General features: G+C 39.1%; 1 protein-coding gene across 9 annotated transcripts in view; it reads left to right on the plus strand.

Moving 5' to 3' along the window:
• The window catches only part of SKIC3 (SKI3 subunit of superkiller complex), a 49359-nt gene that overhangs the window by 27181 nt on the left and 5533 nt on the right, over positions 1-16645 (plus strand). For 7 of the 9 annotated variants that reach the window (XM_075138279.1, XM_075138282.1, XM_075138283.1 and 4 more), the window contains 13 exons: positions 40-181; positions 1335-1428; positions 2009-2086; positions 3371-3495; positions 4352-4475; positions 6767-6985; positions 7800-7872; positions 8587-8640; positions 8752-8863; positions 10177-10305; positions 10939-11060; positions 12999-13157; positions 15873-16025. In XM_075138279.1, the coding sequence (XP_074994380.1) occupies positions 40-181; positions 1335-1428; positions 2009-2086; positions 3371-3495; positions 4352-4475; positions 6767-6985; positions 7800-7872; positions 8587-8640; positions 8752-8863; positions 10177-10305; positions 10939-11060; positions 12999-13157; positions 15873-16025 (1584 nt within the window). Of the gene's footprint in view, positions 1-39; positions 182-1334; positions 1429-2008; positions 2087-3370; positions 3496-4351; positions 4476-6766; positions 6986-7799; positions 7873-8586; positions 8641-8751; positions 8864-10176; positions 10306-10938; positions 11061-12998; positions 13158-15502; positions 15748-15872; positions 16026-16645 lie in introns of those variants that run through there. The other 2 variants (XR_012671073.1, XM_075138284.1) reach the window with 2 other exon arrangements.

The raw sequence follows: 16645 nt of genomic DNA on the forward strand, positions 1-16645 counted from the left end.
AATGACTCCTATTTTGGGGTTTTTTGTTTGTTTCTTGAGACTGAGGGAGCAAAAGGCTATTCCCACTGGGTGTGTTCAACGCTGCAGGATAAAAGCAACAGAAACACGGAGCTATATCTGTACAACATTGTTCAAATGAATGCTATTCCAGCAGCCCAGGTGGTCTTGAGCAAATATACAGGTAGGTAATTTAAATGCCTCACTAACCTGTCAAACCTAAGAGGTACATTCAGAATGAAGGTATACACCTGTACTAGAGTGTATCTGGCTGGGTTGGGGAGAGGCTTTTGAACTGTCGAGTAAGTAATCAAAACAGGGTAAGTGGGCCACTGATTTTTATTACCACACAAAGATGAAATAGGTGAGTTCTGTCTTCCTCATTCCAGCAGGTTTTGTTTCAAAGACCGGTCAAAATAAGGACCAGAACCTTGTCACGCTTGTCATCAGGTGTTTGCTATCAGACTTCCCTGGGGGGTGTCTGCATGCATAGGTGCAGATAGATGCTAGCTCCGCTGCCCCTGTGCCGTGACGTTTGGCAGGAGCCTGCTCATGGGTGCTGTGTAACTCCATGACCTCCAGCATACGATTGTGTTAACCTTCAGTAGGAGGCGGACTGTGTTCTCGGGCATGGTTCCCAGCCAGCGTGGCCTCCCTGTTGGGGTAGGCTTGTGTATATCTAGCCCGGAAGGTAGAGAGAGCAAATGTGGATTTTCTTTAATCTGCATCTATTTCTGTAAATAAATCCTCTGAGTAATCTGTCGCTGATTTTTGAGAGCTACAAAATAAGGTGCAAACACTTAAAATGAGATAAATGTGAGACTGACTGTGAAATCCCTGTTCTTAAACGGATTGCAGGAGGGGCCTACGGGATCCTTCCTAGTCTGGGAAAAGAGGTTAGAAGTCTGAGGTGAGATGACAGCTGACAAATCTGTGCCTTAGCTACTAATAAGCATTTCGAAGTTGTAGTATTAAAAATAAACCACAAGATTCTACTAGTATTTTACTGGAGTCAATACAAGCTGAATAGTTTCCTAATTCATTACGAAAAAACCCAAACCACTGAAAAACTTAAAATATATTGAGTGCATTAATGCGTGTCATAAGATTTTAAACATTTTTGAGCTAACCTGATGCCATGTTGTGGGTCTTAGTATCTCTTCTTTATTTGCCTGCAGGCTGTCAAAATGATTCCAGTGAGCAACTGACAGAAGCACTTGGCAAAGTGTTTTGTATATATGCATACACTGTAGCATCAATGTAGCAATGTTTTTGTAATGCTTTTTCATAGCTCTTTCTGATCAGGTACTCCTATATTGTCAATTCTGATTTTCTAGAAAGAAATCCAGACGATGCGTCTGCTTTCACAATGCTTGGTTATTTGAATGAGTATCTCCATCTAAAAAGACAAGCAGTAGATGCCTATGAGAGGTAAACTATACACCCTGAAAAGTTTACTGATAGAAAAAGAGGTCAAGGAGCTTCTGTGCACCAGCTGAAAAACTTAAGGGTTTTTCTGTTCCTTTAGTAAACCTTACTTTCTCAATTCAACAGTACATTTCAACTAGGTGTAATATAAGGGGAGGTGTGAGGATGTTCTTATATCAAATTTGGAAATGCAGAACACAGAACTGGAGAAGTAAAGGCATTCCAAGGCTTGAGTGTCTTACCAGGACATTTAGCTAATTCGCTGTGTGGGATTTAAGTGAAATTTTGGTTAGCTTGGCTTTGGTTTTGGTCTCCACCCCATTCTAATTCATGGAGGTGGCTGGGCTTTGTTTTGTTTTTTTCTTCTCTCTTCTTTTCAAACGGTAGGGGGAGGTGGTGAAGGAACCATGTTTGGTGAACATGTTTGCTGATGCATTAAAACTGTAAAATAAGCTCTGTTTGTGCTTAATTAGCATAGAAAAGCTTCTGCATAAAACACTTGTCCATTCTGCTCTGAGAACTATTGTCAAAATAGGCATGTTATAGCCAGATGGTAATTATTCTTAATTGCGGTTATTTTCAGGGCAGCTTCATTGCTGAAAAACTCTGAGGATACTGAGAAATATAATACAGCAATGCAAAACTATGGCAGGTCACTGTGGTAAGTGTTTGTTGACACATTTTACCAGCCCCTAACTTCAGCTTTGGATGTAGTGAATGCAGTGAGTGAGGCTGAGAAGTGAAAGGTCGTTACTAAAAATAATCCGTTAAACATCATTCTTAATTGTGGACAAGTTTGGCTGAACTCCAGGAATGTGTAGTGTATTTAAAAAAAAAAAAATTCAAACTGCAAGGAATTGCTGTATGTCTTCATAGTTTATAATATGTCAGTGATTCCCTTATCCTTAGCTTAAGGGCCTTAACATAGTCTACACAATGTAGCTGTTGTATGGTCTCCAGAATAAATTGGGGTTTTTACGATCTCCGCACTGGAGATATGTAGTAGGCTTAGTCTGAATAAAATAGCTGCTTCAGGGTTTATTCAAAATCCCCTCTACCTGCCCTTTGCATCTGTATTGACTTGTACAACTTGAGGCATGTGGGGTTGGGGTGTTGTGTACACGTATGTGATATTTCTGCTGATGACCCTCTCTGCTGCAATCCTACTCACAATCCTAAGTTCCCTTCATGATTCCCTTCTGGGTCTGAGGAAATGCAGGACACAAGTCTTAACAGATCAAGACTTTCAAACTTATCTTTGATATGAGATAGCTCAAGCTCTGCTAATTAGATTTTTGTCAGCTCTTTAGGGAAACTTCATATATTCTTAAGTTTCTGTACATGACACTGGAACTTCTAGGCTGTGATAACGTGATAATTCATTCTTTAACTTCAGGGACGATTTTAGAAGCAACTCTACAGTTTCCCGTAGTCTCAGATCCAAGCTGTATGCATGGTGATTTCTGTGTGCCACTTACACGAGCAAAGCTCCAGTAATTAATGACTAGTTCTAATAAACACAGTCCTGTATAACTTCTTCCATAGTGGTGTTAGAACAAGAATGCTGTATCTCTGTCTGTACGTGCACTTGCCTGTCTGTGTGCATGCATACTTTGATTTGCTTTTTTCATGTTTCTCCTTTGCTATTTTCTCCCACTCCATTGTGTTGACCATTAAGTGACATCCTTACATATAGCTGTCGTGCAGATGGGGAGAAGTTTTTCCTATCAATTATTTTTCATGCAACAGATAGTTGGAGAGGATAACTGCTGTAACAGGAGGAGAGTGGGGAATATTGCACATTCTTGTCCTAATCTTGCTCTTTTCCAGATGTCTGCTTACAACTGATGTGGAAAAGAGGAAACTGGTCTGCAAGGACAGCTTGTCTGAATCACAGCAGCTGTTGCTACATCCTTCATACCAGTGACCGTTTTTGTTTTTACAGTGCCCTTGGTCAGTGTGATAAGGCCATTGAGGTTTACACCTCCACACCCCTAACTGAGTTTGATGGCATTGTGGGGATAGCGTTAGCCTACTTCAAGAAAGGACTCTTACAAGAAAGTATCAAAGGTAAGCGTCTGCCTAATTCAGAGCATTATGGGACACTTCTCTTGAGATGAATCTTACCAAAATCTGTTTGTCTGACCAACCTAGCTGTAGTTATTTATTTAACTCTTTGAGTCCTAATGCATAAGTACAAATTCCACAACTATTTTAATCATTAGGCTGTTCAGCAGGGTGCTAGAACTATTAAAATGTACAAAGGGAAGCTGCATTTCTTCAAGTATTTAATTCTTGTCCATTAAGCTGTTGTGCTCTTAGCTTCCCTTGTTTGCAAATGAAATGGCTTTCCTGGAAAATCAGTTCTGGGTAGGGGATTAATGTGTTGTTCAAAGCACTTAAGCTTTAGTGCTAAATCGAAGTGCTGTATTGTCGTGTTCTGTACTGCTAAGATGTGAGACTTCACAAAAAGGTATACTGAATTGTCATTGTAGAAGTGTAAGCACGCGCAAAGGAGCAGCCAGCTCAGCATTTTAAATAACTCTTAGTTTTTAATTGGAGTGATGTGCACCCATCTGAAGTGCTGTTCCATAAATAAACTAGCACGGGAGTATTTAAACTGTGTTCTTTCGGGCATTTTCTGGATATTCCAATATTGCTTTTCCGTTCTGTTTCCGCTTGCCACATGTTAAACAACTCCCAGGCTCTACACAGCCCTGTAAATCTGGCGTTTCCGCATTTACAGTTACTTCCAAAATCTTAGGCAACTTTTTTGGCTTCTGCCTGTGATTTGAGGTGTGAAAATATAGTGAACTTGAAACCAAAGTGCCCCTGTGTGTGTGTGTTCTAATATTGTGCCTTTCTGGAGGCTTTATAAATGTATTTTTTTCTCCTACTTCAATTCTGTGTCTTGCATTTTTACCAGCCTATGAAAAAGCCTTGTCTGTTGCTGAGTCTGAACAAGATAAAGCACATATCCTGACTGCCTTGGCAATAATAGAGTATAAACAGAACAAAGTGGATGCTGCAAAGACACTGCTGTTTAAATGGTGAGTGGAGGGAATAATAATCAGTATATGATGTTTTATTGTACTGCTACTGCTGAATCCTCAAATTTACTTTTTGGGGGATCTCAGGTGGATATTTTCTTTTTGTGCTGCAGAGTAAAAGTGGGAGTGGATGCAGTGTTCTTTTAAACTTATTCATGTGATATATCTGTTTTGTTTTATGGCCTGTGTCATCTTCCATATTCTTAAAGCAGTATGGAGTGGAAGGGTTAGTGGGCTGAGCAGTTTGGATGTCTAATATCCTTCAGTGGTAGTTTTAATAGGCTTATCTTTTAAGATTGTATTAATCTGTAGTTGTCGTAAGCACTAGGCAGTATTTTTAGCTGTAAGAAATCTAGACGACTAATGAAAACAATTTCAGTTTAAGTAGTCAGAAATGTCCAGAACAGATGTGTTCCAGGTGTCATAGGCAAGGACGATCTTGTAGTTTCCCCATGAAAAAGAACAGATCTGTATCAGTTGTTCACTTAAGCCATGGATATCTTCTTTTTTCAGAGCTGTGGAGGCTAAAAGCCCATGCATCATTGTTAGTCTTCTGGTAGCTATGTATTAAGAGCTAACATCTCAGCCTCTCAGGATCAACTCTGTCAATAGAGAGCTCCAGTAGTAACTGTACAGTCTCTGTCTTGCCAGCAGACTCCTGAAGTTACTGAAATAGTGAAGGTCCATGACCTAGTAGATTCTAAATCCTGAGTAACTGATCATTAACTAGCTAGGGACCTGATATTTCCTACATCCTATTAATCACTGCAGACTTCTATTTTTGTCATAAACATCAGCGAGAATTTTCTACATGACATTAATTGTTTGTGTTTAAAGAAAAAGAAAAAGTAGTAAATGGTTTTGGAAAGTAACACTAGAGTGAGTACGTCTAGACCTGAATTGGAAGCACAGTGCTGCAAAGGTATATGGTCAGTTCTAGTAATACGAAAAGAAATGGTGCGTTCTTTGTCCAATAGACAGATGTCTTTATTGACTGGAATTCATGCTAGATGACTTAAAAGGCCTGGTAGGACTTTGAACAAGAACCTGCCTTTCTTCTTTTCTCATGGCCAGCTTGGCACAGAGATGTTTAGCAATGAGTATGTCTTTATAGCTAATATGATAGAATCCCATTTTTTACTTGTCGAGGGCAGCACCTTTGCACCAGATAACGTAATGCTGGCTATTCAAGTTTATGTTTAACAGTTCTTAGAAATTTTTCTTGCTAGGGACTGAAAACAAAACATAGAACTGGCAGTTTACATTCTTGTCTTTTTTTGGAGGCAAAAATAATCATTAGAAGCTTGATTAGGAGCCTGTAGTCACCTGATAAGTGAAAGTAAGCAGCACTTCATTCTGTAGCTATGTTTAGGACATGGCAGTGGAGTAACTCCAAATTACTATTGCCATGCACTGTTTTATTATTTGCCTCCATGCAGTTTGTATTGCAATTTATTGCGTTCCCTTTATTGTAAGAACACTTTCAACTAGTACATCAGTTAAGGTCTTTGATTTTGGCTGGTTGTACTGAGCTCACTGTTTATTTTCACCAGAGTTGAAGATCAGGGGATTAACTTAAGAGTTCTCTACCTATACTAGAAAAATTTGCTGAAAAAAATCAGTAACTGTATCTGGTAGGTCTCCAATAAAGCTTGGAATACTCTTGATAGGAGGTTAAACTGTCTCCCATAATGAAATGAATGGAACAGTGCAACTGGTAGCGGTACTAAAACTACTAGATGGTGGAAAGCGTGCTCAAACTACCTGACGTTGGAACAAATCTTGATGTAAACAAGGCATAATTTCTCAGAACATCTCTGTTCTCAGAAAGAGCAGTTCTATGCAGCAGGCTCATTTCTGGCTTTTTCCTTCCTGGATTTCTGTTGCAAAGCTGTAAATAGGCACACTACAACTTAGGTTTGGTACTTATTAGGAGTACAAACATCTTCAAGAAAAGAAAATAGTTGTCAGTGTTACATGTTGTCTCTTACCATTCATTTGATGGCTTTTGCTGAAGGACAATTAATGTGTCAGAGTCTTGCCAAGTAGTTATACATTATAAGCTTGAGTGCTGAAATGGCACATAACCACCGCTGTTTTCCATATTCTGAGATCTGAAGGATACTGACCTAGCTTGATCCATGATCCCACAATGAGAGGCTGTTAATTCTGTATATCATACATGATACATAGGAGCAAGAGGACTCAGAAGAAATAAGTACTGTAATGTTAACAGTAAGTTTAATTTATGCTCCAAAATAGCATCTCCCACCCTCCCTCTAATTCAACAGCTCATTAAAGGAACCTAGTACGGAAAGTCTGAAGGCTTTGTGCACACTAGGACTGGTGAAGCAGGATGCTACACTTGCAACAGCAGCCCTAAAAGAATTACTGAAGCATGAAAAAGGGGACGATGGGATTTATGAGAGGTGCCTTATTGCATCTGCTGTTTATGCATTGCAAGGTAGAAATGTGGTGGTCCAGAGAGAAGTCTCCAAAGCAATACATAGGTATGTATTTTGTCTTTCTTTAGATTGTCTTGTAAATGTGTTGCTTTGGTTACACTGAATAGTAAGCAAACCTCTGTTCACTTGCAGCATTCTTCTAAAAAAAAAAAATTGTTTTTCAGACGTGAAGTCCTCACTTAAGGTTGTAGCATCAGTTGACAGAAGCTCGCTTTCTGATTTATGGGATCAAATGGCAGAAGTTTCATGGCTTATTTGGGGTTTTCTTGTTTTGTTTTGGTGGCTTCTTTGGTAGCTGTATCAGTTCACTGTGCTATAAAAGCATTTTTCATCATATGTAGCAGAACCTTCAACCTAGAAAAGTCTCTAGGGTTTTTTAATATTTAACAGCCTATGAAGCTGTTCATTCCGTTAGCTAAATGTCTGTGTTTAAATGTGTTTTGATTAGTCTTAGGAATATAGAAAGGGGGAATTTTAATCAATGCCTTTAAGCAAGCCACACCTTATAGTCTTTCCAAGTGTTTTCAGAAACTATTCTTTATGCAAATTGTTTTTCTCTAACTGCAATTGAAATTCCTCGTTCTTCAGACTGTGAGGACAAGACATGTAGTCCTAGAGTTTATATTCTTCCCGTGAATATTGATATGCATATTGTACATTTTATTTCTTTAGCCAGCAATATAACTTCAGTATTGTGTTGTTTGTGTTAAATTACTACCCATGTCTATTTTCAACCACACTGGGTTGTTTTCTTAATAGAAAAAGATCCATTTGGGGTTTATAGCAACTGCCTACCAAGTCATGGAAGACCAGGTTCATATCTAAACCAGAAAGTCTAATATCCTTGTTCTTTTCGTAGTAACCCAGATAATCCTGCACTCTGGTCTCTTCTGTCTCGACTAGTTCCACTGTATGCATCACAAAAGGCAAAAGTAAGTGCATTGCTGTAATACAAGTGTGCAGTTTACATCATGAGTAGTCTGTGTTGTTTTTTAACTAAAAAAAACCCCCACCTTTCAGTACATGGACATTCACTAGGTAATAGGAAAACTTAAGGCTTACATACACAAGCACATACAGAGCAATGCAAAGGTACATACTGAAGTTACATATCCAATTGTTTGCATCTTTCATGGGGTGACAATTCTTTATCTTCTTGAAATAAAGTTACAGGAAAAATCTACTAGAGTTATTATATATACACTATGTATAATTTTTTTGTTTAGTTTTATACATATGTATGTGTGTATGTAAATATATATTAGGATTTACATACGTTGAATTTGGTTAATCTAGTCAATTTCACTTTTTGCATTAGCCAGTATTTCCTTGCTCCTCTTCTCCAAATAAATACTCTTTGTCTTAATTTATGTCAATTATGTAAACAGAAATAGCACCTGAAAACAAACCCCTTTCTATATGGGCCTGAAATTAGAAACACAACGTATGAATAAGCTCTAATCGTGAATGTCTCTTCCTGGCTCTATATAAAGAGATCGTGCTGTAGGCAAGCAAAACATCACATTGTGCGAACTTTGTATTTCTGATTAACAAAGATAATAAGATCTTGGCATTACATTTTGTGTAAAATCTCTTAATTAATCAGTCATATAATCAAATCAATTATCTTTTTTTTAATCTTGCAGGGGGGAGCTGTGGCAGGAAGCGTTGCACATGTACTTGATGTAAACCATGGAAAGGTCTGGCTTTCTTAAAATGCAGACTTTATAATTCCATAACAAATCCTAAAGTTAATTCCATCTGATCACTTGTATTATAGTGTTAAATCACTTTTATGTTCTGTTTTATAGGAGGTCCTGCTGAATATTGCAGTTAATCAATTGGCAGCAGGATGTCACATGTTAGAAGATGAGAAAAACAATCCTCTGAAAAATATTCAGAAGGCAATCCACCTCTGTCCAGGTTGCTCTTGTTCTTAAACACAGTAGTGATTTTTTTTACCCATCAGAAACAAAATTATTGTGCTAACAAACAAATCTACTTTTCTTGGGTTGTTTTGTTGTTTTGGATTGTCCATGTATGTTTTGGGGAGAATGCTTAGAGTTGGAATTTTAACTGTCATTCCAAGTTTAGATATGGGGAATTAAACTAGACAACGAAAAAAATCACTGAGTTTTAAGGCTTGTTCTGAAAACATGGGCAATTTGTTAATCCCTCAGCAGGAGAAGAGATAAGTATTATTTTGTATATTAGACACAAAAGAAAAACACATGTTCCCTCAGAGTCAGTATGCTACACCAAGCAGAAGAGATTTATTCATCTAGCTGGAGAATTTGTATTGGAAATGTTCCGTTACAATATGCTGGTTATGAACTGTAGGCAACTGTTCACCTATTACTAAATGGTGATCTTCATTAAATGTATGAAGTGCAAATCTAGTGGGGTTTTCAAGAGCTAATTTGCACTTGATAGTGAAATACCAGAACTTGTTTTATCTGCAGTAATTTTGCTCTGATGCATTAGTGTGGCTGCAAGTTAAAAATTTCAGGTACTTTCCTACAAGGTACCCAAGTACCTCTAGGTACCCAAGACTATGACTGCTACTCGAAAGCAATATACTTTACGTTTTACTTTGGTAGATCTTCAAGCTTTGTTTCGTTTTGCTGGTAAAATTCATTATCTTTGGGATGAAAATTTACATGGGTGGAATCTTTAACTGAGCTCTGTCCAGTTCGGGACAGAGATCCCTCTTCCAGTCATAGTTGCTCTTCACGGGGCTAGGTGAGAGTAAGGCTGACCCTGGAATTCGCTGACACTGGAAGTAGGCACCTGTCACCGTAACTTGCGTGCTAGTGGTCAGACAAGACTGAGCCTGTATGACTGAAAGCTGTGGATGGCATCTTGGGATTTTTGCTGCCAGTTACGCGGCACTAGGTGATAGTCAAGTTTAATCTGTATAGTCAGAAGAAAACTGGCAGCTGCAGGTTATCATACCAGTGGCTATATGAAAAATATATTAGTTGGCTTTAAAAACAGCGTCTTTGTCTTACAATTTGAAGAATCTTAGTAGTTAGAGGCAAATACTTATCAGCTGCCTTGAGCTGAGCTGATGTAAGGGTCTGATTGAATTACTTGCCTTGTTCTTGCTACCTCTTATTTACAGTGTGTGGTTCCATTGATGGCTGTTTTTATGCTTAATCTGGTAAAGACCATTCCAACTGAACTACCAGCATATTTAGAATGGGCACGAGTTGCCTTTAACCATTCTTTTCTAGATAATCCTGCTGCTTGGGCAGTGCTGATGGCAGCCTGTCATGCTGAAAACACCATTGTCTGTCTAAACAACACTCAGCCGAAGCGAACGGGTCTAGAGATGACACTTGTATCTACAGTTTCGGCCAAAAGTAAGCCGTACAAGTTTCGTAGTTTAAAAAAATAAAATAAAATTGAAATGCTCGAAGCTTGCAAGATTCTTCTAAATTTCAGAAACTTGCACATAAGCTGAGAATTGCTCAGTAGTGGTTTGTGCTGTAACTGTATTTTATCGCATAAAAATGCTAAATCCTAATGCAGAGCTGGGTTAATTACTTAATTGCAGCTTGCTTTCCCCTCCAAACCTCAAATGCTTTTTTAAAATAGTACTTCTGAACTCTAATGCCTAAATGGATGGATGGATGTATTGCAGCACAGGAACACTGCTTACAAGGAAAGGCTGAAGTACTCTTGAGTTCTGTAACTTTTCCAGTAGAGGGATAACCTCAGTCTCAGTCTTGCTCAACGTCTGTAGTGTTTTGAAAACTGGAATTAAAATTCCATGTTTGATTGATTGTTCTCAAACCATTAACTCAAATAGTGTATTCTTTTTTCCCCTCTTCTTGCTTTTACTTTTACCATCTCTTAATGTTCCTGCTAATGAAGGAAGCCATGTCAGGTTAATACTCCTAAAAGTTCTCCCTTACCAGATCGAGAGCATGTGACATGGTATGGCACTACAGCATATACAGTAATCTGGTTAAGTGTTTTATCTGTTTTTGCAGCTGGAGAAAATAACCTTCCACATAATTATATCCGGACTCTTGAAGACTGGTGCCTATGTCAAGCTATTACCAGTCTAGAGGAGTCTGGTAAACTCTCAGAAGCTGAAGCTCTTTGTACCAAGGTATGATGGAATCATACTGGCAGATTGGAGTAGAATTGTATAGAAATCATGATTTGTGTGCATTTTACAAAAAGGTAATCTTTGCATTAGCAACTGTCAGTTCTGTCAGAGCTCCAAGATGCAATAGTTGTTGGCGTTTTGTTCCTTCCCAAGATATTCACTCTGCTTGTAGCACCAAAACATGTTAATAGTTGAAACATGCAGTGTATGACATGACAAAGCTAAGTTTGCCCTTCCTGCCTTTATTCATTAACCTATTATTAAGTAAAACATTACAGAAATTCAAGGCAAGAAGTCTAGGTAGGACACTTGCCTAGGGGGGACTTAAATGTCTCTTGCTGTGTTGTGTTGGTACTCCATTTCAGAGCCACAAGTGGATGCTACAAGTTTAATTATTAAAAAGAAAAGTCTTGAGGCAACACAGTTGGGGAAGAGGACTGGGGTGTTAAGAAGCCTCAAGTGTGTGCATCTGTGTGTGCTTCATGTGTTCATGAACAGAAGACTTGGCAAAAGACAAGCAAAAAAACAATGGGACTCAGCAGCGTACATCCCTGGCTTTCATTAAGGAAAATGGCTAATCCCATGCAAATGTGCTCCTTGCTTACGGCATTTCTGTGTTAATGGAGAAGGGAGTTTAAAAACAAACAAACAAACAAAAAAACAACAACAAAAAGAAAAAAGATTCTGTGAACATGCTGGTTGTCTAGGGGGAAGTACTTTCTTTGTTTGCTTGGTGAGAAGGTGTTTTCCTTTTCTGGCCAGCATGTCTACTGACCTGTCTTAAAGTAACAAGGATCAGAGACTTCTAGACATACAAGGTGGTATCTGGGCATGAGGGAAGGTTATAGTGGATTTTGTTTGGGTTTTGTTAGCTAAATAGCTTGGGGAGAGGACAGTCAGTGCCCGCACTTTGTGAAGAAACAAGAGTAACGCTCTCTGGTACCACAAACTCTCATTGACAGTTTTGGATCCCAGGATTCTCAGAGAGCGGTGTAACTGGGAACGATGAGTCAGGCACTGCAGTCGTTCAATCTGAAACAGGCAACGTGATTCCACGCTTTTTAGTGGGGGAAAATTGCAGCAAATACTAGCAGCTTCTATTGTGTTTCAGAAAGTCTCTGCACGTCCATGCATTCTTTGCAAAGCAGCAGCTTGTTCAGGACTCGCAGACAACCTATTTTGTTTTTAAAAAAATGGGTGAAAAGTACAAGTGTTGTTTCTTAGAACAGATCTGGTTTGAGTTACCGTTCTTGGAAGTATTGGGATTTGAACAGGTAAAATAGCACGTAATGTGACTTGCAGAGCTTCACATGCTTCACCTGAGAAGGATAAAGCAACAGATAGCTTTAGTTTAGAAAAAACTAAAGTTAGTTAGTTTAGTTTAGTTTTAGAAAAACAGATAGTTTTCTGTCTTTGCTTTTTTGCACGAGTTTGTTCTGAAAAATACTCTGTAGGTATCTGCTGTTATTGAACCGGAAATGTTTAGTAAAGTGCTTCTGTTCCAGTGAGAATAAAGCACCTTAGCTGGGAGAACTGAAATTGCATGGAACATACTGAAGGTCACTTTTAGCGACAGGGCAGGTTTTTGCCTTCATTAGCCCAACACTTGTAATGATTGTGAAGCCACAGGAGAACTAGAGGTCTACCATTTACCTACCTATCTTTCGGAAACCTCTAAGGGTAGGACAGGTACAAAATTTAGGATAGACTTCAAATGTATTTTGAGGACAGCAAAAATGTTTTCTATTTTCATAGAAATTTGTGTCAATTCCTGGAACCCTCCTTTGTGCAGAGTAGGAGGAAAACGCTATGTCACAAGCGTCCTGAGATGGCTTTCAATGCTGTTTTCTGTAAAGACGTAAATGGAAAAATCAAAGTGTCTTCTGATATTTGGAAATGATAATTCTGATACCATGTTGAGCCTTATTTTGGTTTTAGGGTTTAAAAAGCTGCCCTGAGCACCCAGCTCTGTTTTTGCTTTTGAGACAAGTTCAGTGTAGGCAGCTGCTGCAGTCTCACAAAGAACTTCCAGACACCATCCTGGAGGAGCTTCGCAAGACAGTCATGACCAGTTCGACTTCAGTTGCAGCCTGGCAAGTAAGCGTGTATTCTTTCCCTGACTACGGTGTGCCGCTTTCAAGAGAGTGTGCACTATAAGTGGGTGAGAGTTTGTTTACTGTTTGCTTTTATTTGTCCGCCGGCAGCCAGAGACAGAAAAACCAGCTTGTATTCAGTTCTTTATAAAGTTGTAACTTCTTTAATAGTTGAAATAATGAGGACTGTTTGTAAGAGCAAGCAGACATGGAGGGAAGAGAATTACAAACTTGAGATAAACCCCTGGCACCTGTGTCTTTAAGGACCTGTGACTTGGCATGTGGGCAGAAACCAGTGAAATATTTCATAACCCATAAGAATAGTTGGAAGTAAATGGTTTCCCAATGTAGTAATATACAATTTCTTATTCAAAGGAAAACCTGAATAAATCTCTTCGTCTGTAGTCTCCTGGTGTCAGGTGGCACCATTCTTTTGAGTAAGTTGAGTCTGTGGGGAAGAGAAATCACTCCCAGGAACAGTGCTCACTCACTCCCTTCCATGGCATCACAAGAGATCATTTTTAGTTAATATGCAGATGCTATAACTTGCTTCCTATGCTGCTTCTGTGAGACAATCTGAGAAGTCTGTCTCACACATGCCAAGAGATCTTTCTGGTGATGCAGCATATTTATTTATTTATTTCCTAACCATTGCTGTTAGTTACAGTTACTATCTTCCTTTACCAATGTTAGCAGCATTGTTTAGAAAAATTCCCTGAACTTTTAGAGTCCTTTATGTAGTTGCAGGATTTATGGTGCTCCCTCTGCCTGTTGAACAAATAAAACCTGTTTGTGGTAAGATTCACTAAAGTTGATTTCAGTCTTAGAAGATCAGTGCAAGGCTGCTGTAGAGATCATTATCTCACTTGTTATAAGGCTGCAGATCCTCTTCCCTTCTGGAACATATGAGTATCATTTGTGGAAAGGTGCTTTTCTTGATGCATTTTTCTTTGGCTTGTGAGACTTCATCTTTCTGAACTGCAGAACTCATTCAGATTGGATTTGCAAAATATGGGGGCATGCAAGATTATGATTGTATCCTCTATTTTAGTAATATATTTTGAAAATGGAATTAGGGCTTATATACTATTCTTCAAGCATCCCTTGCTTAGCCAAGTGTCATCTTGCTTACAAGCAGGGAGAAGAAGTGAACTGAAAGTGTGTGTGGTTTGGAGGGAGGGAAGGGTTGTTTTGTTTTGTTTTTTTAATCCAGGCTACAGATGAATACTTCTGAGGAAGATCTTTTCAGTCTTCAATTAAAGAAGATATTTCTCAGGGCTTGGGCAGCATTCTGAAAAAGCCTGGCTGCCACATCTGTTCCTAATGGATAGATCTATGCTTTTATGTTTTCTGGCTCTAGACTTCCTAAGAGTTTGATAAATGTTTTGTCTTACTCGGAAGTATCCATCATGACGCCTTACAGTTTTACTAAGTTAGAGGGGCCATTAACTTTGTTCTTTGCTTAAGTTTTTGGCTTTTGCCTAAATGATTGTTTTGCAGGATTTAGGAGTGCTGCTCCACTATTGTTCTGATGGCTGTTCTACTTTTTGTGCTGTGGCTTACGAGGAAAACAGAGAAAAGCTGGTCTGGCAGAGCTGCTGTTGTGCCTTTGCATGAGGGTTCTCTTCTCCTTCACATCTTGAGTGCTAGATATCTTCAGCTGCAAAGAACTCTGCAGCCAAGGAAAGCTTTTTTTTTCTGCACATGAATGGATGTTTTACTTTACCAAGCAGTCCTGCAGCTTGATGTCAAGGATGCACAATCTCACTAGTGCTAATAAATACTTTTTTGTGTGTTTCTTCTTAATGATAAGTAACTTCTATGCATCAGAAAGGGTTAAGAATTTTGCCCCTTCTAACATCACGCAGTCTTTACCTAGCAAAAGTCTAAGGACCTTTGTTTAAAAGCCAGGGAATGGTTTTTTAAGAAGAAGTTGCCTTGTTTGCTTGGTGATCCAGCAAAGAATATTTCTAAATGTGGCTTATGCATCTTGGTGCATATCATGTATATGTCAGGGATTTGCAAACTTGTGGCTGCGTCTGCTTCAAGAAATGTGACATAACTACAAAATTAAAGAGGGAGGAGTTAGAATCCTTTTCCTTCTTTTCATGAGCAAACCCAGGACATCAGCAGGCAGCAGGAGTGTGAAACTCTGCACAGATCCCAGTGTCTACTTCCTTAGCCCCATCTAGCTCCTCCAGCATGACCCTGCTGGGTCAGAAACTGTGTAGCCCAACTCATCATCTGAGCTCAGGCTCACATTGTAATGTCTTTCATGTTCCTGGCATTACTTAGATGGGCTGGAGTTTCCTTGTTTCCAGAGGAAAAATGATCTTTTGATCTCTACAGAATTTTTCGAGGCAAATGAGGCACCACAGAATGCTCTTCTAGTCTGAAGGATGGCTTTCACAAAGCCAGTCGTGTTATTTGTTCGCCTGTGAGCAATCTCCAGGTTAAGACAGCTGTCAGGCAGTTCCCCATGGGTTCATGGGGACTCCGAAACCAGTTACTGTAGCGAGCTGTACTGCCAGCTCTGCAGCAGACTACATTTTCCTGCAAGGCGGTGCGCAGTTTGTTGTTGGAATGAAGGCTGGGTGAGTGGTGATGTTTTAGCTAATAGTATGCTGTGGTACTCTCATAAATTGAACTAAATGATATTACCTAATGGATGTGTGTTTTGGTGGCTCCATAACTGATTTTGTTGGATGTTTATTTTCAGTGGCTGGCAAAAGTGTATCAGTCTCAAAGAATGATGGTTGGAGCAGAGATGTGTTACAGAAAGAGTCTGCAGTTGGCATCACAGCAGGGCAGCTGGAACGGGAAGTTATCCAGTCTGCTCGGGCTAGCTATGCTCGCACTGGAAATCTGCATGGTAGGATAATCAAAATTACATAACTGCATGATTTAACAGGAGTTCATGGGATGTAGGGCTTCTGCAGTCTTTGAATGAAGCCCCTGTTTAAATGACTTTGCATTTTATAAATGAAAGCTAGAGAATAAAATGAGACTGCAAGGGGCAGTGGACTGTTTTTAGAATGTCTCTTTGTAAGAGAGGTTGCTTTGAAATAATCGCATAGAACCACTGTGTACATAAAGAGGCTAACATATTGAATAAGGCTTATTTCTCTAATAACAGATCATCCAAATTGACATACCCTTCAAGTCTCTATCCTCTTGTTCAGACAACTGCTTTAATAAATGTTTTTCCTGCACTGGTGCCTGGAGACTTCAGTGAAGTTTCAACTTTATGCTGTATGGTCATTTCTAGATACAGTGCCTTGCCTTGAAGTATAAAAACAATCTAAGTGAAGTGTCTCTTGTGGTATAAAGAAAATTATTCTATTCCTTGCACCGCGGGGCCAGGTGAACATAACTCAAATTCTTGGCAAGTGTTTATTCTCTTTAAGCATTGTCACTCTAGAAACTTGAAGTGCACTACCAGACTTCTTTAAAGCCTGGTGTGAAAGGTAGATACTGCTGTAATCTTGGCTA

The sequence above is a fragment of the Calonectris borealis genome, chromosome Z (assembly GCF_964195595.1).
Source record: "Calonectris borealis chromosome Z, bCalBor7.hap1.2, whole genome shotgun sequence".
Classification (NCBI taxonomy): Eukaryota; Metazoa; Chordata; class Aves; order Procellariiformes; family Procellariidae; genus Calonectris; species Calonectris borealis.